Source organism: Cyprinodon tularosa, unplaced genomic scaffold (assembly GCF_016077235.1).
Source record: "Cyprinodon tularosa strain WSP-4 unplaced genomic scaffold, ASM1607723v1 ctg743, whole genome shotgun sequence".
In the NCBI taxonomy this organism is placed as follows: domain Eukaryota; kingdom Metazoa; phylum Chordata; class Actinopteri; order Cyprinodontiformes; family Cyprinodontidae; genus Cyprinodon; species Cyprinodon tularosa.
Genome location: NW_024039500.1, coordinates 87,808 through 114,093, shown reverse-complemented (window position 1 = coordinate 114,093; position 26,286 = coordinate 87,808). Strand labels below are relative to the sequence as shown.

The 26,286-nt window shown below is 39.5% G+C and overlaps 2 protein-coding genes and 1 long non-coding RNA gene across 6 annotated transcripts; 2 read left to right on the top strand and 1 right to left on the bottom strand.

Moving 5' to 3' along the window:
* Window positions 1-4,566: 4,566 nt before the first annotated feature.
* Window positions 4,567-17,335, bottom strand: proca (protein C (inactivator of coagulation factors Va and VIIIa), a). Of its 4 annotated transcripts, none has more exons than XM_038269934.1 (9): window positions 17,195-17,335; window positions 16,762-16,883; window positions 13,115-13,272; window positions 12,745-12,769; window positions 12,135-12,245; window positions 10,646-10,786; window positions 7,692-7,810; window positions 6,980-7,097; window positions 4,567-5,255 (listed from the first exon to the last, which is right to left on the bottom strand). In XM_038269934.1, the coding sequence occupies exons 2-9, from the start codon at window positions 16,829-16,831 to the stop codon at window positions 4,687-4,689; spliced, it is 1,311 nt and encodes a 436-aa protein (XP_038125862.1). In that variant the 5' UTR covers window positions 16,832-16,883; window positions 17,195-17,335; the 3' UTR covers window positions 4,567-4,686. The 4 variants fall into 4 exon arrangements, with proteins under 4 accessions (XP_038125862.1, XP_038125863.1, XP_038125864.1 ...); XM_038269935.1 differs by having other exon boundaries at window positions 16,762-16,886; window positions 17,195-17,323; XM_038269936.1 differs by having other exon boundaries at window positions 16,762-16,925; window positions 17,195-17,313.
* Window positions 6,760-16,398, top strand: LOC119773116. The gene is made up of 3 exons (XR_005279341.1): window positions 6,760-8,814; window positions 15,734-15,985; window positions 16,067-16,398. It is a non-coding gene; the product is annotated as an uncharacterized LOC119773116 (long non-coding RNA).
* A 3,127-nt stretch (window positions 17,336-20,462) lies between the features above and the next one.
* On the top strand, window positions 20,463-25,959 carry LOC119773106 (inner ear-specific collagen-like). Its single transcript, XM_038269925.1, has 6 exons — window positions 20,463-20,468; window positions 20,654-20,908; window positions 21,100-21,517; window positions 22,333-22,413; window positions 23,421-23,501; window positions 23,727-25,959. Exons 1-6 carry the CDS (start codon window positions 20,463-20,465, stop codon window positions 24,638-24,640), a joined length of 1,755 nt encoding a protein of 584 aa, XP_038125853.1. The 3' UTR covers window positions 24,641-25,959.
* The last annotated feature ends 327 nt before the right edge of the window (window positions 25,960-26,286 follow it).

The following is a 26,286-nucleotide window of genomic DNA, read 5'->3' as shown; positions in this document are numbered from 1 at the left end:
CCAAATGAATAGAGAGATTAATTAAATCCTCGAGAGACTCGGGCTCGTCTAAGAGGGCTAATTCATCCTTGATAGATTCACAAAATGCCTGAGAAAAAAAACCTTTTATGGCTGCTTCATTCCAGCCTGTAGCGGCTGCCATAATTTGGAAATCTAAAGCAAATTCAGAAACTGTTTTCTGTCCTTGTTTAAGCTTCAAAAATTCTCGAGAGATGAGGGTTTTGTCAGTCCCATGGTTGAAAGTTAGCTTAAACTCTTTGAGAAACTGATCAAAAGTGCATTTATGATTGGATGAGGAGGAAAATCTTACCTCAGCCCAATCCAAGGCTCGGTCTGTGAGATGAGAAATAATATATGATATTTTAGATAAATCCTGGAGGAACTTACTTGGACCGTGATTGAATTGGATGGTACATTGCATTAGAAATCCACGAAACTTCTTGGGATCCCCATCGAACCTGGGGGGATTAGCCAGTTGACACTCTGTATGAGGAGGAGGACAAATTAACAACCTGGTTAGCTTGCTGCGGGGCTAGCTCTCTGGCAGGGCCCAAAGCCTGGAGGGAAAAAGGTACAGCCTCAGTTAGCACTGTAACTCGGCGGTTTAAATCAGACTGTTGATTACTCAGATCGAGGAAAAAACTGTGGTGTTTGTCTGAATGGCTTCTGCAGGGTCAGCGGTTTGGCCAGCGTGTTCTGTCATGATTTTTCTAAGGCTCGGACCCACATGCAGTGAAGTCAAACTGAGAGACACAGTAATAAAGTTCAACGGGTTTTATTGAAATAATTTTGAGTTCAGTGCAGAGTTCCTCCAAACTCTGCTCAGCCGGAAACTGGAAGAAGAGGGGAAGACAGACTGTTAGATTGAAGCTCAGTGGGAAAATCGAGTTGTTAATCTTGAAGGAGAGGATTAGTTGCCACTCACGTTTCCAGAGAAGAAGAGACACTTAGACTCCAGTCTGTGTGTTGGTCTTCCAGAGCTTGTTTGATTCGGTGGAGGGCGGAACAGGGTTTACCCAGAACTCGGATGGAGTGGAATGATGCAGCCGCTGGTTGCAACTCAGTTTTCCTGTGGTACTTGAACGGGTCGTGGTGAAGATGATTTCCTTACTCAGAGAGTTATTTCAGCGTTCTCAATCATGACTGGATCCAAACCTCCTGTTTGGAATCCGTCGCTCAGTATAAGACTCAGTTGATCCCACTTGGGAGAAGGCGTTCCGGAAAGGTCCAGTTTGCAGGAAGGCTTCCTGCCGAAAGGCAAAAACAAAAACAAAGTTTAGTCTCAAGGAAAAACAAGCGCTCAGTAAAAACTCAATGTGATCTCAGCTTGGCTAGAGAACTATTGCTCTGAATGCAAAAACTCTGATTGACTCAGAATAACAAGGCTTGGCTAGAGTACCCCAAACTGGCAAACACTCTGGCATCGAAGTAGTGGCAACAAGCAGCTTAAGAGCAGTCTGGTGATGAAGCAACAGCTTGCAGGTGTGTGAGGAGGAGAACCGGAGCCAGGCGCCTCCTGGTGGTGGAAGGGAGAAACACAAAAGACAAGACAAACAGACGAACACAAAAACTGGGATCCTGCCAATTACGTCATGACGCCCAAGCCTTATAGGACTAGATAAAAAAAAAATATAAAAAATTAAACATGGTAGAAAAAATGAAAAAGATAAACAGTTTTTGTGGATAACTTTAGTGCAGATAAAAAAACAAACAAATTTGGTGTTTATAAAAAAATTTAATCATAGCATCATTTTTGACTAAAGCAAAGTTGGACTTTTTTCATCAGCTTTCAGAGAAGTCACAAAAACAGTTGATCAGTGCTTTATCAGTTAAACATAAATTCATAAACACAGCCTGAAACTTCTCTACATATTTCATTTCACACATTAAGTCAAAGCACAGCTTTAAAAGCTGACACATGTTGATGAAAGAGCATCAGCTTCTCGTTCGTTGGCTTGGCACACTGCTTTGGTCTTAATTTATGATAAAACCTTAGGTTGGCAGAAGCACATGTGTTAAAAACCATAAAGGACACCAAATTGTAAACATATAAAGATGTGAAAAGCTGCAAAAGCTGGTGTCAGAAGAAATTTTGACTATGAATTGTGATCCCGGCCACGAATAAGCTCAGTAAGTTCCTATTTGTTGAATCCAAAGTAGCTATAGATGATGATAGTATGTGATGAATCTCAGGTGTTTCTTTATTCAGCTTCAATGTAAAGCAATAAATGTATCTACTGTCCTCTGTGTTCAGTTTAAACAGATTCGCCTTAATTTTATTTAACACTTGAATGAGAAACTGTCCATATGTATTTAAATGGATGAAATGATAAAAAGAGTAAAATAGATTATATGTTAACATTACAAGCTGATGCCTGTTTGCTTGTTTCAATGAAAAACTGTTATTTCTGTCCTTACCAAACCTACTTATAGTTAATTCATTGCTACTGTTTATTGTCAAAGCTTTAGTCCAATAAATCATTACTTGATTTATTACTTTTTTTTTTTGTTCTGTTTTTTTTTTTGTGGTAAACAGGAAGCTTTAAATCTCATAGCTTTGTCATCAGGGATGTGAGACAATGTAAACCATCATGGGGCAAAAAAAACCCTTCTTGTTGAAGTTACTTATCTATCCAAATTATTATGAAAACATCCGTTTTACTAAAGTGTTCTTTGAAAAACGTTTTGCTGTCTTTATAAGGATTATTAGTAGATTCAGTTTAGTTGGTAATATTGTATAAATATATCACAGAGTAAATGTCAGAGACTTAGAAGCCACTCTGCCATCTACAGTATTGTAAAGTGTTAAAACACAACTGCTAGGAGTTGAACCTGCAACCATTTTTCCTGAAAAGTCGAAGTGTAGCAAATGATGGTTAAATGTTGGTTTGGAGATGCAGCATTTTTAGTAGCATGAAATTCTTTAAACAGGCATTTGACAAACCAGCATAATTTTCTGTTTATGTAGACCAGGGGTAACCAATTAAAAATCAGTGGGGTCCCAATAAATAAAATGAACAATAATTAAAGGTCCGGAGACATTTTTAATTATAATCTGTTACTTTAAACAGAATTTAACCCTGAAATAAAACGCAGGTGTTGTTGCATCCATGTTATACATTGCATTTTTAAATAAATATAATTAGTAAAATGTTTTTCCATTTTAAAATCTAATTTGTTTTGTAAGTAGAGAACAAAAATCTTTAAGTTTGGTATATAGACAATTTCCTGACTCACTTTTTTATTAAACACCTGAACAGACTGTTTTGTTTTTCTTTTTTATGGCTTAGTGAGAGCAGTGGGCTTTATGCTGCCCTTCAAGGCTTTAAACCTGGATTTGAAAGCCATTCTCAAGCACCTATCTAGGTGCTCTTTTTGAGCTGGATCGATATTTATTTTTTAAAATGTTCATGGTGTCACTGCTCAATAGGTAGCACTGCTGCCTTGCAGCAACAATGCTTTGGGTTTGATTCCTGGCCCAGGGTCTTTCTGCATGAAGTTTGCATGTTCTCCCTGAGCATGTGTTGATTCTCTCAGGGTACTCCAGCTTCCTCCCACAGTCCAAAAAACATCACTGTTAGGTTAATTGGGTCCTCTAAATTCTCCTTAGGTGTGAGTGTGTGCATGAATGGTTGTATGTCTATTTTTGTCTCTGTGTCGCTGTGGGAGCCATTTGTCCTTTCCTGTGTTTACCAGGGGGCGTATTTCATATTTTGAGTTCTGATTGTCTGATGTGGGATGGGGTTATTTAAGATCAACCATGATTCTGTTCTGGTGTTGTTAACGAGAAAAGGCAACAATGTTCTACTGTGTTCGAATGTATGTATTTATGGAAAGGCAATTAGTAAAACTATGGACATTGTTTTGATAATAAATTACTTTATCATAAGTCAAAGTAAAGATCGACATGATAATTTAAATTGAGCGCACGTAAAACCAACGCCAAAATAGCAACCAGTAGCCTAAAATATAGGATTTTTGTCTCGATAGTTGGCCTGCGATGGACTGGCGACCTGTCCAGGGTGTACCCCCGTGTCGCCCGTAGACAGCTGGAAAAACACACCAGCACCCCTCCCGACCCCGCTTGGGATAAGTCCACACTTTCTCTGCTCTCTTTTTCTCATTGTCTTCTCCCTCTTTCCCATCGCCCGGCTTGCCACAGGTTTGCCAGCTGTGTCTAAAAGTAGCTAGCAGCAGCAACCCAGACTGACAGCTCATTGGCTAATTTGGATCACGTGCAGCCTGGTGTCGGACACTCCAGAGGCCTTTACCATATAAACAGGAGAAGCGGCACAAGTGAAGTTAGACACTGCCGTCGGACAACATGCAGTAATTTATAAATCAGGTTGGGTCCAGATTAGCCAGCAGTTAGGTCCGGATCCGGACCTAATCTGTGAACTCTAGTGTAGACTGTAGCCCAATAGGATGACCATGATGGCGCAATTGACCATGTAAAACAACATGTTTGGATGTATCCGAAGAGTCAGAAGTTCTGGTTAGGGCTGAAACTATTTAATCATGATTAAATTGTTTTAGTAAACAGATTGTAAACAGACAAACTCAAGCTTCTTTAGAGTTAAGAGGTTTATTAAACAAAGTTTTGAAAAATCTTTGATGCATTGAGTTTGCCCTCTGTGTCTGATTGCACAGATAAAATGATTTGTTTAAGCTTTAGATGTTTCTGTGTTATTGAGGATGATGACGTCTGTCCCATTCTTCTTGTACTTGGCTGATCCACTCATTGTAGTTGGACACCTTGGTGTAGATGCCCAACTTATCTACCATGCCACAGCCCTCGCCCCATGACACCAGGCCAATCAGGAACCAGGTGTCCCGGTACAGAGTGACCATCGGCCCACCACTGTCTCCCTCGCAAGCATCAATTCTCTCACCCAGAATTCCGGCGCAAAGGACATTGTTGGTGAGGTCATGGGGAAACATCTGCTGCCTGCAGAAGCTGTGATTAACCAGTGGGACTTTTATGAAGTTCAGTGCTGAGCTAAGCTTCCCGGTGTCATCTTTGCCCCAGCCTGTAACCACAGTGGTGGTGCCATTAAGGTGCAGCACCTTCTCCGCCAAGGAGCGTCCTGGTAAGCAGATCGGGACAATGTATTTAGAAAGAGGAGCAGGGGACTGCAGACGCAGCAGGGCGATGTCGTTGTCCTCCGTCATGCTGTTGTATTTAGGGTGTTTGAAGGTCTTGGTGACTCTAAGAAGCACCTCTGTGCCTTCATTCCTGAATCTTTCATAGTCACCTGGGAAAAATAAAATTTGATGATCAATAAAGGGACCAGTTACAAACATTCTTGTCACATTGTAACATTTCTTTTTTAATGGCTATTAAAACATAAATCCTTAGAAAAAACAATACTATGCCTACTTAAACCTGGTAGCTACAGATTCCTGGACATGCGTAAAAATCCTCTCCCACCGTGTTTACTACGCCTTGCTGCATTAGAATAAACACAACTCAAGTGATGCTGCAATGACCAGTGGCAATTAGACCAGTGGCATCAATGAATTTGGTTTACAGTTATCTGCCCACCGAATGCACTTAATGCATCAACACCTTTGTTTTTAGATGTTTGAGATTGGCCTGTTTTTCAGTGTAGTCCTGTTTCTCTGACTATTACTGGCTGGATGTGCTCTCTTCATACCCCGACATGGTAGCTGGCACGGAGCTCGTATGCCTGGCTGTGTGTTTCCTCGATGGGGCCACCTTTACAGTTGCCTGTTGTATCTTTGCTTCTGTCTCCTTGAACCCAAGTCGACCTCGGCAGATGGCCGCTCACTCTGAGCTTGGTTCTGCTGGAGGTTTCTTCCTGTTAAAAGGAAGTTTTTCTTCTCCACTGTCGCTACAAGCATGCTTAGTGTGAGGGGATGCCTTCGAGTGAATGAGTCAATGCAATCAACTGGTTTTCCTTAGATAGAAAACTTTTAATCAATTTGACTGTATAATCTGGTGAACTGTAAAGTGCCTTGAGATTGCATGTTGGATATTGGCGCTATATAAATAAACTAAATTGAACTGAATTGAATAGCAAATCTTTGAAATGCTACATGACATAGCAGAACCATTTGCATGAGTGCATAAAGATGCATGTTTACTTTAAGAACTTTTTCTTACTTTGAAAAATATCCTTCCCAAGATAGCAAAATGTGTTACTGCAGCTTAAAGGGATAGTTCGGTATTTTTGACATGAATCTGTATGGCATCCCCATCACCAGCGGCATGCAATCACACTGACTTACCCCTGGCAGCGTCCTGTGAGCAGAGTTATCGTCCAGTTTTGGTCAAGCCGAAAGTAGTCCTGCAGGTTTTTAGGAACAGCGAAATAAAACTTTTCTCTTCCCAAAACATTATGTGTTCAAAAGAGTGATATTTTCGCATCCCAAAAACATTGTAGTGGAAAAAGTCACACGTCGTTATCAATTGGTCCTATTTTCTCTCTGTTCGTATCAGTGCGCGCCGTCATTCAGACAGCGAGCCCAACAACAGCCATGTCTCCCTCCGCCGCGGAGGGAGACATGGGATGGGATGCGAAAATATCACTCTTTTGAACACATAATGTTTTGGGAAGAGAAAAGTTTTATTTCGCTGTTCCTAAAAACCTGCAGGACTACTTTCGGCTTGACCAAAACTGGACGATAACTCTGCTCACAGGACGCTGCCAGGGGTAAGTCAGTGTGATTGCATGCCGCTGGTGATGGGGATGCCATACAGATTCATGTCAAAAATACCGAACTATCCCTTTAATATTTTCAGGGTATGTTGCATGACTCTCCAAAGCTGATGTAAGGATGAGCATGAAAGATGCAGCGATAAAATAGAAAACCTAATGGACTGTTCATCATGATGGATTTTTAAAAGCTGTTTTGTTTCCTGCTTGTTTCTCTGTCATTATTTCATTTCTGGTCTGTAAATGGATGAGACTGATGAGTTTTTAGTTTCCTATATGCTTGCAGCTGAAGAACTCACCAAGCCGTACGCTGAACTTGAAGGTGTTTTGAAGGCAGTGGGCAGCCGTCAGCACCCAATTTTCATCAATTAGGACTCCTCCACAGTGAAAAATCCCTTTCTCGTTCAATAGAAGCACCTAAATGATTGAATATTAAGAAAGCCTGCCTGAAAACAAACTGCTAAGATTTTACTCACATATTCAGTTCACATTTCTGAGATTTAGTGTTTCTTTTGAACAAAATTTTAACCTTAATGATTCATTTCAGTTGGGCATATTTTTTTTTTCAATGGTGATTAACTTTAGGTGATGCACTACATGCCTCCAGTATCTCTTTATAACCACAATATATCCTATTGGTTGTTTTTCCTTAGCTTGTCTACATTTTTTTCCTAATAATTTACTAAACTGTATCATAGGTTTATCTGATTCAGGTTCATCATGCAGCTCTGTCTCTATTGGCGTCTTCAAGTGCAAGAAAACTTTACTCAGCCAAACGCTTGTACTCTAACTCTGTCCTAGTGATGGTTAAATCGTTCTATATTTAAAACTTTAGCTTTAGACATTTAACAAATGAGAAGGGAGAAGCTCAGTCACAAGATTCTTTGGAATCTTGTTGGAAAAGATAAGGAAACTTTACCAAACCATAAAAACCTGAGGCAGAGCTGTCAAATCGTTTAATTTTCATAAAGAGTTAAATAGTTAAATGTATTTGTCTGATAGGTTAGCTACCTGCCAAGGGCTCTCCCCTTTTTTGCCCACTTCCCCTCCGAGCGTCCATGGCAGCAGACCCTCCACAGGCTCACTGTACTCCGACCTGTGGATCAGAATCTGACCACAAGATGAAGTACCTGCAGGATTAAACGTTTTAACAGATATTTAGGTTGGTTACTTCCAGCGGTGTCAAGTAAGGAAGTACAAATACTCTGTACTCTACTTAAGTACACTTTTTAGGTATCTATACTTTACTCCATTACTTATTTTTCTTCCTACTTCTGACTTCTACTCATTACATTTTCATTTAAGTATCTGTACTTTCTATTCCTTACATTTTTAAAACAAACGCTACTCGTTACTATTTGGTTTAATGTTTATAAATATTTATTTCACCTCTTTCTGTTGGGATCCTGAGGCTTGCCCACCAGAGGGCGCCGAGGAGCCTCTTCTGTTATATGTTTTCTGTTAGGGACTGGGGTTACTGTTGGGATCTGGAGATCTACCATCTGTCTCCAGCAGAGAGCGCTGTGGGTCTCCTGGGCTGGAGCCTCTAGCACACCTGAAGCTCATCAACCCATCAGGAGACCTTTCTACATAAGCAGTAGTCAGACCTTCCTTCGACGGTCTGACTGCAGTGTTGACCAAGTTTGGTTAGCAAACCTGAGCTTCTGTTAATTTTAGAGAATCTTAGTTGGCTCTAGAGAGAAACTAGATTCTAACCTGCCTCTGTCTTCTTTGCTCACAGAAAACCCGACTGAAGTCTGAAGCTCTGGATGAGCTTTGCCTGGAAGCCTGCCTGCGTGCCCAAGGGAGCCAAACCTGAAGATATCAGTCTGGATTCCTCCAACAGCTCTGAAGGAAGAGCTAGGAAACCAAGTCAAGGTCAGAAACTCGCAAGTCAGAAGCTAGACGCTGCTGCTGCTGAGCTCCCTGCTGAATTTACAGTCTCTGGACCCAACCGGTCCCCCCCCCCCCCCACTCAAAGGATCTGTCAGAACCTCTTCAAGATATCAGTGATGGTCAGAAACTCACAAGTCTGAAGCTAGACTCTGCTGCTGCTGAGCTCCCTGCTGAATCTACAGTCTCTGGACCCAACCGGTTCCCCACCTCTCAAAGGACCTGTCAAAACCTCTTCAAGGTATATTCTGAATTAACACATTCGACAAGCAATCTAAACTGCCTGGCTAATCAAACTATCCTTCTCTGCAGAAATCAGTGATTCCAGTCCCGGACCTGTACCAGAACCAGTTCATTATTACTCTGTGTGTTCCTCAATAAACTCTGTTAAACTTTTACTCAGCTTCCTCTGGTGTTCTGCAATTGGGTTAAGTCTCTTAAGCCAATCATGACACTTGTGAGCCATCCAATGCAGATCATTGGCACCATCCACATCTAGTGAAAATTAGTGGAATTGGATGGGTCATTTAATGCAAACACTCATTGGTTAGCTATTCGTCAAATTTGTGCTGACGCCAAAGGAAATCATCAGAAGCAAGCAGGTGTTCTTCAACCTGCATTTATTATCTATGCCATGCTACAATGTCGGATTCAGAAAAAAATGTCTGAATGTCTGAAAGTTCGGACACAGGCGAGAACGTATCTTGAGATGGAGACCAACAAGACCTCCCTCATCCTTTACCAGAGTGTTTTTAAACTGCAGTATCTATACTTCTACTTAAATAACAAATGTGTGTACTTTTGACACCACTGGTTACTTCCTCTTTAAAAAAAGGAAACACCAGTTGATTAAACCTGTATTCTAAAAGCTCTAACGATTAGATTTGTTCAACAAGATCTCCATTAAAGTCCCTCATTCCAGTTGTAGTTAAAGTTGGAATTTTCAAAATTTCTAGTTGACAAAAATCTACTTTAATTCCCCTAAAATTACAATTCTGACTAAAAAAAATATTTTTCACCAACCCTGACCTTTTTTATTTCCACTTCTGTCCGCCTGGAACACCCTAAATTATCCAAACTCATGTTATTGTTTACCATCTATGCACTAACAGGGTAACCTGATAAAAGCCAGATGCGTGTCTAGCTCTGCCTAGCTCCACTCACATACGTCTGGGACACCGCGTTAGGAATTGCCTTTACTGAAGGCTGGGCCTTATCAAAACTCCTTGCATATGATTGGATAAGCCAGTTGTCCGTCATCTTTATCGCCATGCTATTTCAACCACTCACACCGAAGCTAACCCGTGACGCTTCACCTTCAAAGCCGTTCTCTGATGTTCTTTTAATGAAACAATATCAGATAGATTGGAAAACACAGAAATAGCAGCATCAATGCTTACGCTTGCTTCCTCGATGTGAGCCGCCATTGTTGTTGGAATCTCACGGTCGCTTCTCCACTACGTCACATCCAGGAAACACCCGCCCTGCGTCCTGATTGGCCAGACCATAAATTTGGTTGGGGAAATCGCTTTCAATGAGCGGTGTCCCAGATGTATGTGAGTGGAGCTAGGCGGAGCTAGACATGCATCTGGCTGTTGTCAGGTTACTAACAGGGTGCTCCAGTATATAAACTATATATATATATATCATCTCATATCTTTGAGTATTAGGCAGATCCCACTGGTTCCCCAGTTTGTCATTAAAAAAAGGTTATGATGGGTGTGACATTATAGTGACTTAATATTCTTAACTTCAAAGTCAAAATCACAACAATAACAGCTAAGTTTAGCCTAGCACTGCTTAAGCCATGCTGAGGATATTTCTTTTTGCCAATGTCAGTGTTTCTCTACCTACTGCTACAGATGATTTATAGCAGCATTTTTAAATTAGACACCAGGGACTTTGAAGGACATGACAGTTTTCTAAATTCTTGGATAGACAGACAAGCATTGGTTTAAAAATTTTTGGGGAAAAGCGTTCTCTAAATGTTGCATTAAGGAATCATCAGAGCCATCTTATTTTTGTCAGTTAATTTGATGTAGAAATCTGGTTGTTTTTTTTTGCATTCTTACTTTTCGGGCTACACTTTCTGGAGTCGTTCTCCAGATTGTATCCTTTCAAACAGCTGCAGCTCCTCCCCTGGCCGTCCTCGTTTTCCATGCATTCATGGTCACAGTCACCATTATCCACGGTGCAGTTTGTGGCTGTTATATCTGAATGCCAAAAAAATATGGATCTTACAGAAGTTTTCAGTGAGAGTGTAAATAAATTAAAACAATAAATAACAGATAGTGGGGAAAAAAAAGAATATAGTGTTTAAAAATATGAAATTAACACTTTTAATTAGTGCTTTTCATTTTTAGCTTACATAGAGTAATTTTTAGGGCCTAGTTTCTGGTAAATTTGACAGATTCTGTTATTCAGTCGGCAGATGGTGCTACACACCAACCTGGTGTAAACACAGTGGTGGCTAAATAAAATATTACTTTAGAAAAACAGCTTCTTTTTCAGGTAACATGACAGAAACGAAGACCAGAGGGCCTGAAGGTTTTCTTTAAAAAATGTGGAACTTACTTTAGGTGATATGTTATTAAGCAACGTTCACTTTTAGATAGCTTTTCCCGAAACATTTGGCCAACTGTAAATAATAATTGGTGAAATTTCAGCAGATCAGAAGCGTTTTTACTTCAGGCAGCTGAACATGATAAATCACATGCCACTCTGTTTTATTTATGGAATCTGCAAATGTGCAGTTTATTTTATAGGGACTTTATACTAAATTGAAACAAAATTTCTGTAGATTTTGTGCATTTATGTTCACTGTTAGACAAAATGAATTTTGTTCCTTATAAAGGGACTAAAAAATATCCTTTATTCATCAGGGAGAAAATTCCCTTATACCAGTGACACGCAAACACGAAGTAGAAAGATTTAGACAAAGCTAAGAAGAGAAAACATTACAACATAAAAAGACAAAAATACTGTACACAGTTATATAAGATTAAATATACAGCTCAGGAAATATTTTGTCTGTTTTTGTTTTCCAAGGCTTGTTTCTCCAAGAAAATCTAAAGAAAAAGAGTTTTTGGAGGTTTTCCTCCAGTACCAAAGTTCCTTTTGTCTCCTTAAACCCCAGTCGGCCTCTGCAGATGGCCACTCACACTGAGCCTGGTTTTGCTGGAGGTTCCTTCCTCTTAAAAGGGATTTTTCCCTCTCCAATGTCGCTACAAGCATGCTTAATCTAGTGTGAGGGAATGCCTTCGAGTCAATGAGTTGATGCAATCAAGTGGTTTTTCTTAGAAAACTTTAAATCAATTTGACTGTATGATCTGGTTAACTGTGAAGATGATGTACTGTGAATTGGTGCTATATAAATTAACTGAATTGAATTGACTTTTACGTATGTTCTCTTTATGCAGTACTTTTGTTACAGGTGAGGATAGGCCTTAAATTACACTGTCAACACCTCTCATCCAGCCTGATTCTAACTATGAAGTCTAAAACCAGATCTGAACTCCTGAAGTCTTACATCTTGTGCAACAGGTAGAAAGTCAGACTCACTGTATTCGCAGTATTTGCCCTCGTATCCTGGGTAACAGATGCACTTGTAGGTCTGATAAAGATCCATACAAGCACCATGATCACACTTGTGGGACTGACACTGGTTCCCATCTGAAACACAAATCACAGCAGCACAAATCAGGGCTATTATTTACAGCAGCTTTATTACAAAATTTGGTTCAGTAATTAAAATTGTTATTATTTTAAAACAGTTACATTTTTTGGTTTCTAAGGTCAATCAATAATTTGCAGTAAGAGTTTTCTAATCAGAATTGCTCATTGTTATGTAGGTGGGATGAGCTGCAGGGATGCTGCATTAGTGAAAGACTAGGGCAGAAAAAACAGGTTTGGTTTCACTTTGATGCAAAAGCCAAATGTTGGGAACTTTATCAGATCAGCTCAGACTCCAGTCTTTATAGAATAAATCAATGAGCCACAGGATTCTCCAGATACTCAGTTAGCAACCTGTCCTGGAGTTTAAATATACATGAGCAGTCAAAGGATTACTTGTGTGTTGTTTTGTCCACCATTATAAAGTCTGACTTACATATTTTCTTACATATCTTTAAACCTAATTGAAAATGTTAAGACTGATGTTGAAACAACTTACCAGTGTAGACAGTCCAGAACTCCAGCTGGAAAAAAATCAAAACATCACAAATAAAATCCAAATTTGTAAATATTAAACATGTTTGGGCTTGAAGGGCAGGAAAAAGTTCTTGAATTTGTCTGCAACAGTTTGTTTTTTAGTATTATTTTCTAAACAAAAAATTCAAAAATAATCATACTAAATGATAATTTAGTATAATAAATTATTTATTATTACTTTTTTGATTCTTTTGTTATTTGAGTTACTAGTGTGAATTTATAATATTATTTAATGTTACTGTAGGGTATGTAAACTTTAAAGCTCAACTATGTATATGAATGTAATTTTTTAATCATATTTTGTTGCAAATGGTATTGAATCATCAACTTACTGTAGCCTCCCGGGTCTGGAAAATCTCTCTGGCTTCTTCAAAGTCACACTTCTCCTCCACACATTCGCGCTCCATGGAGGGGGGTTTGATCTCCTCCAGGAAGCTATTGGCCCGGCGGGACCGGAGCAGCATATGAGCCTTTGGGGCGTCTGAGAACACTGGACAGACAGCGAGGATCAGACTGTAGATATAAGTCACTTGCTTTATCTCATTGCCTTTTTGTTCTGAGCTTAATTAAACCTGGAAATGTTTTATCTTGATCCTTCAGCTGGATTTGTCTTCTTTTGCCAAATCTGAGGGAAGCTAATTAGACTGGATCCTAAATCCAGTGTTAAACTTCACATTGTCACATCTAAACTTTTATAGGAATGTTATTTATAATATGTCTTCATTAAAAAAATTGAAAGCTTTGTGAAACTGATAGCAGGGCTGCCAACCTTTCACCAAACCTTGGGGGGAGATTTTGAAATAGTTTGGACAGGAAACCCTGTCAGGGTTAGATGAGGATAGCTATAGGTAGGAGGTTTTCGGAGGATTTAACTGAAACAAAGTGGCAAAATGAGGAATTTTGATAGCACAGGAAATGGTACTGAGTAACAATAAGTGGTCTATAGTAAGGTGGGACATTTTTCTCACAACATACATAGTTTTCTATATTCTGGGGTTTTTTAGAGAATTGATACTTGCATCTTAAATATACTTTAAATATACTTGCAACTTAAATAAACTAAGAATTTCACAACTTTGATCTGTAATTATTCTCTGCGGTTCAAGTAAATTAAACAATCGGGAACTAATAAATTATTACTAGATTACTGGCACTGATAGGAACCAGTGCAATCGAAACCTATGCAAACTACACTGTGTATGAATATTTGGGTACTTGGGTCGCTGATCTTTTGAAAAATAAAATACAATGGTTCTTTTTCTTTTTGTGGATCTCCTATAGGTTTGAGAGAAAAACCTGGAAGCTTTAAGAATTAAAATATTTGTGTTGGTGTAATTACTGAGCAATAATTATTTAACTTGTGCAAAAAATTGACTAAAACTGGGACTAAAAAAAGCACCCGGTAAAGAGAAAACAAACCATTGGATGTGATCCTTTTTAGTGTGAGAAATTGGGAATATGGAGTGAGAGTGTTTGAAGACACTGAAATGGATGAGTCTCACTTCCAATGGGTGAGAGTTGACAGCCCTGTAATAGTGTGTCTAAACTCAGTGTGTCCTCTAATCCACCAGTTTAGGACTTCCTGCGGCAGAGGTTTTCTTACTGATCCTTTCAAATCACTGTGGCATAATTTTCATTCATTCTTCTCTTTTAGCTGTTAATTCAAATCTAATCTGCCATAATCTGACTGTATAAAAATGTGGTATACAGAGAAATCAATGGTTGACTGCTGAGGCCCCATGCATCCCAGATAATCATGCTTCCACCACTGAGCACAATGGTTGGTGGTTGGAGTTATATCCAAACAATTCAATTGCCCTGTTTGCTTTAGAGAAGATGTGTTTTTCTTCAACCCATCCAAACAAATAATGCTTCTTTGATCTTTTTCTTTACAATCCTTTATTATCTTTATATTTAAACAGAGCTTCACACTCTGACTGTCGCAGTCTTGGTTCTGCTATGTTTTCTTTTGAGTATTTTGCTGTGGTCCATGTTTTCTGTTTTTATTGGTTTAATTCCAATCTTTTTTTTTTTTTTTGATATATTTGATTTCTTAGGTTTTTATTTTTTGCCCTCTGTTACCTTACCCTCCAGTGTTGGTCTCCTGTTCCCTAGCTCCTTTCTAGAATCCTCTGTTCAGACCTGTTCCCATTCAGCTCGTTAGTCCCCTTTTTGTTCAGTCTCGCATAAATACTCTCCTTGTGCAGTTCCTCAGTACTGGTTTCTTGTCTTAGCTCCTCTCTCCTCGCCTTTCCCTGATCTCTGCATGGTTCTGGTTAAGTTTTACATTTTAAGTTGGATTTTGGATTCCTGCCTCTGTTACCTGTGTTGATTCATTAAAAACTTCAAGAACTCATCTCTGCCTCTCAGCCTCTGCATTTTGGTCCTCGTTTGAGGACCAAAATGCCTTACCAAATCCTGACACTTACATTGGGGAAAATCTGATGGGATTCTAATTTGGTATGGTATGGCTAATTTGGACTGGTAGCTGTGTGAGATGTTTTCCATTTGGGAATAATCTTTCCATCTGTAGAACATTGGGGCTCAGACGGTTTAGGAGTGACCCAATATCACACCCAGATGAATGGATGGAAACAGTTGTTTCTCTAAGATTATTGTTGATGTCCTTCCTACTTAACATTGCTTGGTTCTGTCCACTGAATTTCTAGAACTCCTGCTTTGATCAGGGTTTACGTGGGTTATTAAAAATCATTAAGTCATTAAATTCTTATTTTTTTGTTAGTATTCCTGTTTGTGTGGGTTGTTTTATGTGTTTTCCTCTCTCCACCACCAGGTGGTGCACTGTCCTCGTTGGGCCTCCCTGCACACCTGCGGCTCGTTGGGTCATTACCAGAGGAGCAGTGGGCTGTCTAGCCAAACTGAGATTAGCAGAGTCTAACCTTAGCATTGTTTCTCTGAGTCTTAACTTGTTTTTTGTCTTTGTTCTTCAGCAGGAAGACTTCCTGTGTTACTGGATAAGCCTGGACCTTCTACCCCTGGGAGGATTTACTGAGTCTCACTGAGCAAGGGGAAAACCTCCACATGATCCTTTCAATTCCACTCCTGGAAAACCAAGTGCAGTCCGCTCCTTTACTCCTCTGGGTCCAACGTATGTCTGCCTGTCCGCTCTCCAACGAGTTCCCTCTTCTCTGGATTAAACCCCCACAAACTGGATCCAAGGATAAACCAAGAGCCCCCCAAAGGTGAGTGCCTCTCCAGCAATAATCAAGTCTCAGTCTCTTTTCCCACTGTCCCTGAACTGATCACTGTGATCTCCACGTCAGAGTTTCCAGTTCCGGTTCACCAGTCCGCTGAGTTCCAGCATTGTTTCCCCACAGAGTTCAATCTCCATCAGTGTTTGCTAACCTACAATAAACCTGTAAAACTTTTACCTTTGGTCTCTGAATTCTGAATGCAGGGCTCTTTAACATTTTCCAGGCCAAGGACCCCTATACTGATGCCGAGATGGAGAGGAGACTCCCTAATAATATATTGTATTAAACTGCATTATATCAAACTGGTCCCATAGTCACTCTATTACATATGGAGTCATGTAACGAAAGTAATTTCTCCCTGGGATTATTATTATTAAATTCCTGGTACCTCAACCAGGAATCAGAATGGGTGATTCTGATTCTGATTCCTTTTACTAGTAACTAGTTACTTTTACTGTGGATTAACTCAGTAACTCAGTTACTTTTTGTGAGAAGTAACTATAACTTATTACTTTTTAAAAGTAACGTTCCCAACACTGTATGTTCCCGTTTAAACCCTGTTTGATCGCAACGGTCAGCCTTTTTATGATGATAAATACCAAGCCGCAGTAGATCTGAGTTGTTTTATACAGTTTTAGCTTGCTGTAATGAATTGAATGCTTAAAAAGAATGTTTCAATGTTTCTTTCAATATTTACTTTACAGTTCCTTCTGTCTCCAACTCTGAAGTTTTATTTTTGTTTAAAATATTGATAAAAAACCCACCTGAGAGACTAATGACTGATGCTGACCACAGAGCGATGCAGACCAGCAGATAGAACACAGGGCGAAACATGGCCTCAGATGAAACAGGGTCTTCACCGACACAAAGCAAAGTCGAACACAGTCTGCTGATGGGATGTATGTATCAAAGATGGCTAATAGTGAGGCTCAAAAGGGTACAAAAAGCAAACCACCCATCACTAAGAGTAAATATTCTTCCTGTTGCTTAAAACAATCAAACAGCTGCAGGGGAATATTCCTGCAGTATTGATCTATTTTAGCTGGAAACTCAAAGGCCTATGAATACAATTACAACACGGCCTGTAGTTTCCTGTCTGGAGAACTCCAGGCCAGCTGAGCTTAACAACAACATTTCATCATCACACAGAGATAGAAAGGAAGCTGCTTCCAGAGACACCATATTGTTTTTACTTACAGATGAAGAGTTAAGGCTGTAGGCAGAGACGCTGGTTCTGACTGCTTCGATTGTGTTAATAACTAACTACCTATGTTTGCAGAGGGTCCACAGTCTGCAGCTGAGTTCTGCCAACACTGTCAATACACACACAGCCGCCCCCTTTAACCTCCACCCACTCATCTCTGTGATAGATTGGCATCGTTTGTCCTAAAGCTAATCTAGATCCTTTAAAGATAGTTGGTTTAGCTCAGGAAAAAAAATAGAATTGGATCAGAACTGCAGAACCCCTGATAATCACATAGAAATGTGTAAATTTCAAAATAAATAACTGCATATATAAGTGAATAAATAGAAAATATGTATTTTATTATGAAACAGTCTTATTCTTTTCTGTTTTTTCTTTTATCTCTATTCATTTATGAACATATTTGTTCATTTTCTCCTTTTTGTGGTTATATCTACTTTCATTTATATATTAATTTATTTCTAGTTATTTCTTACCAAAACTGTTTCTGTATTTCTGCATTTGCTCACGTATTTATTTCTGCATTCTTTTCTCTGTATAAAAATGAGGTGGATGCTTTTAACTTTTGTCTCACAATTTGAATCTATGTTTACTGTAAAAAGCAACATTTAGCTCATCAGCTCTGTTGAAGTCCTTGTTTTATGAGCTGAATAAACGACTAACAACTGAAATGAACAAAAAAAGAAACAGAATAGGTCTTTCCTCTTTTCCCAAGAATTTTTCCCTCCACTGTCTCCTTTGCTTGGTCAAAATAAGAGCTTTGCTGAGGTCAACATCTGAAAAAGTCTGCTGGTTTCCCTAAAAGGACAACAGTTTTACTAGTTGACTAACTAATTTATTTTCTCTTAGTTGATAACCTCCATGTGGTGCAAATCAAGCCAATCCACCAGTCAGTCAGTTAGAGGCTGTGATGGAAGTTCACTTTTCAGCCAAATAGCCCAAACTACAACTGAAAGGTTTAGGTGAAACTCATGTTCAAATGGCAAGCCCTAAAAATGTATTTTCCTCATCCAACCCTATTAACACATATGTTCGTTACTATAACTTTCGAGAAAGTAAAAACATCATTGATGGTTGATGGTTTTGTAAGCTCTGAATACTTCTGTTATGTACTGTCTGTTCTCATTTATTGTCCCAAAATTGGGAAATTCACTCTCTGCATTTTTCTCGGGGAGAGCGGGCTGACATTGTGTCAATCCCAGAGTGGCAGTCTGTGGGAATGAGTGAGACTCATCTATAAATTATCAGTCAGATCTCCCTCCCAGGAATGTCCGTCTTCTTGTTCAGTGCAGCAAACGCCTAGATACGATAGAAATGAGGACACCTGGCCTCAGTGGGTAGGTACCACCCACTGTGGAAACCAGGACAATTATCAGGGTTAACTATTCTTCCACTTGTCTTCTTTTATTTTCTCCCAGCTTGGTTTTCAATGGACTTTTAAAGATAAAAGCTGACTCAGGTTAACAAGGAAACGTCTCTAGTTTCCTTGTAAACCTCCTCCTGTCCTTCACTCCTCCTTTCAGAAAACCTGACAGGAGAAGTGGCCTTCCGAGGTCTGACGGTTTCTGGTCAGAAATCAGCTCCCTGCTTGCTGATGTCTGCTCAGAATGATCTCATCTGTTCTCTGTTTAGGAACTCGCATTTTTCCAGCAAGAGATCAGTCTGAAAGGTAAACATTAGTGTTTTATCCTGAAAGGGCTGATTGGATCCACTCTGAATCAGATGGACTGCTGACCTGTCCACAGAGTAACCTGCATCCTTCCTGTTGATCACTGGAGACAAGCATAGGTCAACACATTAGTCAACTCAGGTACATCATCCTATGGCAACTTTTATCTGTATCTATCATCACACATTGACATCAGGATCCAGAGCATAGCCATATGAGAGGGATAAATGTTCTGAGGGGAATTTCATTAGAAGTTTTACATTCAGGGTTAAAAAAAAAACTATAAGAACATAGTTAAAATCATGTCTACCATTCATCACACATGTACAGTATGTTAATGGGTATCATGTGTCCTGCTGGTCCTTGGAGATGTTTTGTCCTCCTTAGTAAAATCTAGGCCTACCGATAAGAAAAGCAGGCTGCACATTGTGAAGCAGCCAGCTTTCAGCTTCTTACATTACTGCATTGTTGAGCCCGGCCCAAAAACACCTTTGTATCTTGTAACGTTTTGTTGTTCTAATGAAAGCGCTGATGTTTTCATAAAGAGTTGGTGTGGTATGTACAAATAGGTCAATTATGTGACTAAATCAGATGCATACCAGAACGCCACATCATAAACATCCAATCGGTAAAAAAGTTTCTCCTTTTGAGTCGTTCAATCCTACTGTTTGTTATTTTGGGGATTTTTTTCACCTAAAAGAAATTGGAAAGACTGCAGATAAGAAAGCTATAGATGCTATTTATCTGAGTAAGCACTGGATCATCCTTCACTTCAGGCACTGTTTCCTTCTCAATTTATCTATAAGGTGGAGAAATAACTGAACAGAAACTAAACCCTAAGGCAGCCAAAAACTAAATATTAATTAATTTACAGTACCCTCTCATGGACCTTTGTCATACCCAGAAAGTCTGGCTCTGTGGAGGACAAAAGGTGAAGTTAGAATATAGCAGATAGAGAAAAAAACAAACCTAGCAGTCATGAATTTATTAACACTAGAAAAAAATCAAAATCTAGATAAGTCATTTTTTTTTCTTAAAATAAATGCATTTGTTCTTGGATTGAGGAGGTAAAAGATACATTTGCCAATGGAGCAAGAAAATTTACATTTAAAATAAGAAAACACAATTGGTTTGTCGTATTTAAAGTGCATGTTATCTAATTATCTTATTTCCACTGGCAAACTATCTCATTTACCTACTTAAATTAATGATAAATTCACTTAATTTAAGACATTTTTACACATTTCTAGATCGGTTTTCCAGTGAATTTATGTGGTTCTTCAGTCTCTGTTCTAATTTAACCAGAATAAGAAAAAAAAACTTAAATGTTGGACTATTTTATTTCTAACTTACAACTGAAGACAGGAACCTGCAAAATAAGCAGGGAAAAATAGACAATGAATTGAGGTCACTCGTGTAACCTGAATGTTACTCATTTAGGGTTTTTGGTTGCTATGTCCAAAACATCTTACTGTAAAACTTTGGTCACTTTTGCTTGTAAGTTTAAAGGAAATAAAAAAGGACAAAAAAAACAACAACTTATAACTGAACACCTGAGGTACCAGGAAATAATATGCAGGATTTCTAGCGAAATGTTGGTGAACGCTTATTTAACAGAACATTCCAGCATCTGAAGGTAAACAAAGGGGATCCATGGTAACACAGACTTGTTTTGTAAAGATGTGAGTATGAAAAAAAGGGTGGAGAGAGATGATGGGGTGATAAATCAAGCAGCGTCTCTTCTTTCGTTTCTGAATATGTTTTTTGCTGTTCCATATTGAAGGAGGACAAACTGCAGGCAGAGAGCCAAGTTCTTCCTCTTCAGGTGGACAATGAAGACACCCCCCCCCCCCCCCCCCCCAACCCCCCCCCCCCCCCATTTGTCCTCACCTTTTTGTCAGTGGGTCTGCCCGGTGAGACAGAACCTGAAAGCGGTTTTGTTCTGGACGACGCCTATAAATGCATCAAAGCCGGGTCGGTCCAGCTCATCTTCCTAAAAACCCTGCAGGTGAAGATGCTGCCCAACTCAGAGAGAAAGGTGAGTTCTTCTCCTCCTAAAACTTGTCAAAGATTTTTATTGTCACACCTGGGGGCAATTGCGACGAGTAGTGACTAATTATTAAATAATATTTCTAATAATTGCTTTTTGGAAATAATAAATGAAAAAAAAAAAACATTTCACGTTAGCTGTCTCATCATCCGCCATCATTAAACCTCCTCTTCCTCCAGATGTTGTCCAGCATGCTGGGAGTCCTTGTCTTGTCCTCCACCTGTTCAGCCATGCTGCTCCGAAACCTGACCAGAAACATGATGCCACCTGAGGAAGGCTCCGGGTTCGACCCCAACACTTTACGCTGGCCTGAAGAGGGAGAGGATTCACCTTCAGTTCCAGCTCCCCAATGGTCAGCTAACGCTCAGCATGTACGCATGCCGTTTTTGCCCTCCGACAACAATATGACCAACAACGGCCTACGGATGTCAGCCACCAACTCACCTCTGATGCCAGAGCCAGATACTTCAATCTGTGACATCATTTTCAGCCAGCCGGTACCGCCCTCCATCGACCAGATCCCATTCTTCTGCATCTGCTCCTACTGCAAAGGAACCATGGGGCCCAAAGGAGACCGTGGGGACCGGGGCCTTCCAGGTATGCAGACTACTTTAATCATATAAATGAAAATCATCAGATTAGGTCTTTTGTGTCTCTTTATACCAGCATATCAGAAGCTGTACACAATTGAGAGAAGTAGTAAATTATGATGATATTAGTCGAGTAGAAACGAAAAAGTAGGGTACAGTAAAACCACTCCTGGAAATAAGGTACTCAAGTCAGTGTAACTGAGTAAATGTAACTAATTTGTAAACGCCCTTGACTGGTAGGAAAAGGATTATTTTATATCTATGCTTTTGCTCGACAGAAATAACAATTGGGGATTTCTTCAAACTTTTGCAATGATATATTTCTATTTTTATATCATTATAAACAGATTAATTTACTATTATTTTTTTGTTGGAATGCAGTACTGCTAATAATCAGAGGGTTGATTCTGAACCATAGAGTTGATCAGAATATCATCATTGTGTTGATATTGATTAACTATCAGATGCACACAACAGATGGTTAAACATCCCTGCAGTCCTTGATCGTTGCAGCAAAGTTTACATTCAGGAATTGAAGAGAAACAGCTTTATTCTCAAAGCTCAGAGCAACAACATACTTATCGGCTAAATAGCGTCACACATGAAAACACAAACAAAGAGTTTCAACAGACATCTGACTAAGGATAGGAACTATTTGGCGTCAAGTTTCAAAGCATGCATTCAGAGCTGGATCTTCTCTGGAGTCTTTATTGTTTTCAGCTCGTTGAGCTGTTCATACCAAAGAATTTTTTTTCTTTCTTATTATTGTCCAATAAAGGAAACTGTTTTTTTGAAAGTTAACTTGACCACCACTTTGATCAGGTCAACCTGGAAGTCCTGGAATGAGAGGAATGACAGGATTCAAGGGTTACCGAGGATTCACGGGCCCCCAGGGAATTAAAGGTAAGTAACATCCATATAGCTTCAGTTACCTTCAAAGGACCTTTATGCTGAAGCATTTAACTTAGTAAAGTAAGATTGAATTGCTTCAGTTTTCTACAGGCAAAACTGCTTTCCTAGAGCTTGTGTTGTATTTTTTACTTCTGTTCCAGGGATCGTTGGAACCCTCTTAGTTGGAGTATTTTAGTTTCTTAACACACTTTTTCAGTCACAGAGGAAGTTAATCATTGAAAATTAGTGCTCTGAATTCTCCCTGTAAGAACCATAACTTACGCAAAAGGTATAAAACCAGAGAAGCACATCCACACCATGCCACTGTCACCACCATACTTCAATCAGAGCCGATATATATTAAAAGTCTTTGGATGTGTTTTATGTTCTAGCTTACCTGAAAACTCCAAACTAAATTGTCCTTTAGCAGATATATAAGGCTGAAAGGGGGATTCCTCATGAACAAAGCCTGTGCAAATTCTCACTCATCTAGGTCATGACAACATGCAGGCAACCAAGACTAATCAAACTGTCTTCAGAGATACTGTGCAAAATTGTAGTTACCTCTGATTTAAGCCTGTTTTATGGTTCATTAATAATGAGGAGCATTACGGAAAACCCTTAACATCCTCTTCATCATACAACAGTTTCTTCATTCAGAGGCTTCAGAGCCGCTTTAATACTGACCTCTACAGGAGATCCTTCTACTTCCTACTAGTATTTACAGCAGCTCATTAAAACTGCTTAATACAAGCTACAGCCACATTTATTGTTCCTTTAGAGAGGAATAACTTGGGCATTGTTAAATTAAATGAATGTTGTGACTATAAAAATTAGTTAAATGGCACTTATTTACACAGTGCTACTGTTCAGATGGAAATTGCTGCAACAACAGCAAATCCTGATGGACATGAGCATTACTTTATTTAATTGTATTATTTTTTTATGTAATTGTATTAATTTTGCATAATGCATAATGGATTAATTGCATTACCATTTACCTTTATATCCATCTGCAGGTCAAAAGGGAGACTTGGGAGAGAAAGGGCAGACTGGTCCATCTGGGTTCACTGGAACGAAAGGCGAGCGGGGATACAAAGGTGTGCTGACAAATGAGTACAAATGATCCATCAGAGTTTCTTACAGACAAAAATGTTTTATTTTGCAACACTGCACGGCCTAGTCACTCACTTTGATTAAATTGTATTGAATTGAATGGCTTTAATGCCACCATTTTCCCATTCCCTCTATTAGGAAGTATCTGGGATCCTAAGATGTAAAAATGTAATTCAGACCAAATGAGTGCTCCATTTTTGTGTTTACAGGTGAGAAAGGTGACCAAGGACTGGCGGGACCTCCAGGCCTTCAAGGTCCCCAAGGAGAAATGGGCACATGTCCTGCCTCTTGCGAGAGTGTCCCAGGTGCACCAGGTCTGCAGGGGCCACCAGGACCAGCTGGGGCCCGGGGCCTGCCTGGGGTCCAGGGAGTTATAGGACCTAAAGGTGGGAAGGGTGATAAAGGGGATACTGGAGTGCCTGGCAATCCTGGAGTGAATGGTCAGAAAGGTGACCAGGGTGAGCAGGGGATCTGTGAATGCACAGATGGAACTGATGGTGCTAATGGGGCGCCAGGAGATAAGGGAAGTAAAGGGGAAAAAGGTGACCTTGGTCCACAAGGTATACAGGGTCCTGTGGGTCTGAAAGGAGATCAGGGTGGTATGGGTCTCATGGGGCCACCTGGTCCCTGCTCCCCCGCCATCCAATCAGCATTCTCAGCATGCATCGACCAATCATTCCCTCCTGCAAACTGGCCAGTACCCTTCCCTGAAGTCATAACAAATGTGCAGAGGCACTTTGACCCAGCCATGGGAATGTACACAGCTCCGGTAAATGGCACTTATGTTTTCTCTTTCCACCTGGCAACCAAGGAGAAGCCACTGAAAGTTGGCCTGTTCCGAAATTTCTTTCCTGTGGTGAGAGTAACAGAAGCATCGAGCCAAGCTACCACCAGCAATACGGTTGTTCTCCATCTGAACATTGGTGATAGGTTATGGCTGCAGGTAAAGGACACCCTTACCAACGGCATGCACACCGACAGTGAAACCAAAAGCACATTCTCTGGCTACCTGCTGCACCCAGATTCCTGCGATGCAGCCTTTGGTAGAGGCTTTTTCCCAGCACTCCCTGCCCCCACAAGTGGCTTTAGCTGGGATGGCCCTGGTGGTCCTGCCACTCCTTAAGCCAAGTAGGCTCCTTCCCCGTCACAGATATTCAGATGCAGTGTCAACAGACAGCCAATCAAATCCTCTGTGTAATCATTGCTGCATGTTTTAAAGGAGGGGTGTTTGCAGAATGTGATGGTTAAAAAAAATACTTCATGCTTATTTCTTTTATTTAAAATTAATAATTTAGAGTTTTGCCGACCTTATCAAGCCTGGTCGATCATATCCTGATTGCTATTGCAAAGTTATCCATAGCTGCAAGTTTAGCCTGTGGCAGGATTTTCTATCGTGTGACTCTTTCATTTGGCACACATTTTTTACATTTTACACCGTAAGTTAAGCCGAATAACATCTACATCTTCTTCTTAGAGTGCATAATTTTAATGTTTTGAATTCAATAAAGAATCAGTGTTTAATCATTTTAGATACAGGAAGATATTTAGCATAAGGTGTAGTGACAGCAGCTAGCAGCTAGGCAGCAACATAGAGAGGTAGACAGCTTTCTGTCCTTTATTGAATACTTTTAAAAAAATAGTAGGGATGCTGGGATCTGATGAATATGAACTTCAGCTATTTAGTAAATCAAACTGACTGAACAGTTCAGAAAAATTATGAATAGTAAACTTCGACAGTCAAATTTGAATGAATATTGAAATTATCCGACTTTAAAGCGGTTCATTCTCAGAGACCTTTTAAAAAACATGAAGAGTTAGTAAAACTGTATGAAGAGGAAACTAACATGACAAGAAGAAACAGGTTTGAAACTCTCCTCCTTTCAAACGTCTAGATGAACTCACTTCTGATTCAACACTGCGTCTAATGTAGGCATTCAGTCGGCCCCTAAATAAAGGCGTAGATTATCCAGCTGGCTGAAATGTTTATTATTTTTGAGGTTCAGTTTTGTTCCATCATAAAACACTTTCAAAGCACTTTGCCCATGTAGAGTTGATTTGCAATTATTTGTTAAAATCAGCCTCATTTTTTAGCTTTATTATCATTTTCTTTTGAGACAACAAATGAATAAAAACTGAGCAAAAGCTTCAATGTTGTTTTTAGACATTACCTAAAGTGTAAATTTGTTCTGTGACTGCTTTAAAAAAAAAAGATTTATGTAACTGACTAAAGCACCTGATTCAAAGGGAAGCGCCTTCAAATATGGAGCTGAGTGTGAAACTGACTGAAAGAGAGGATCATTTGAGACAAACTCACTGATCATAAGTGAGAGACTCCTGTTCTTTTTGGTTTGTTGTAGCACTTCATTCTTCAGGTAATTCATCTGAGGGTGTGAAAAGGCAAAATGTTTGGATCACCAAAGTAAAAGGAACACTAAAACAAGAGATGCTGCATTTTTGTGTCTTTATTCAAATACAAACCAAGTCTATGGGTCCCCTGCTGAGTTTTTGAGGTAATTTCCCAAACAAAGTTTCCTTCATTTGGCTGCTTCACGCTAACCTGTTCCAAAGAATCCAATTGGAACATTTTACAAAGCAGAAATCCTAAAGAAATGAAGTATTCTTTTATGAACATAATTGAAGTCATGTTCAATTTGTGCGTTTTTAATCCAAAAGATTTCAGATTAGAAAACAGAAGCACCCTGAAATGTGATAAGAAACTCCAGTTTTAACCATAAATGTAGAAAATCCAGAGGGAAAAATATTAGATTT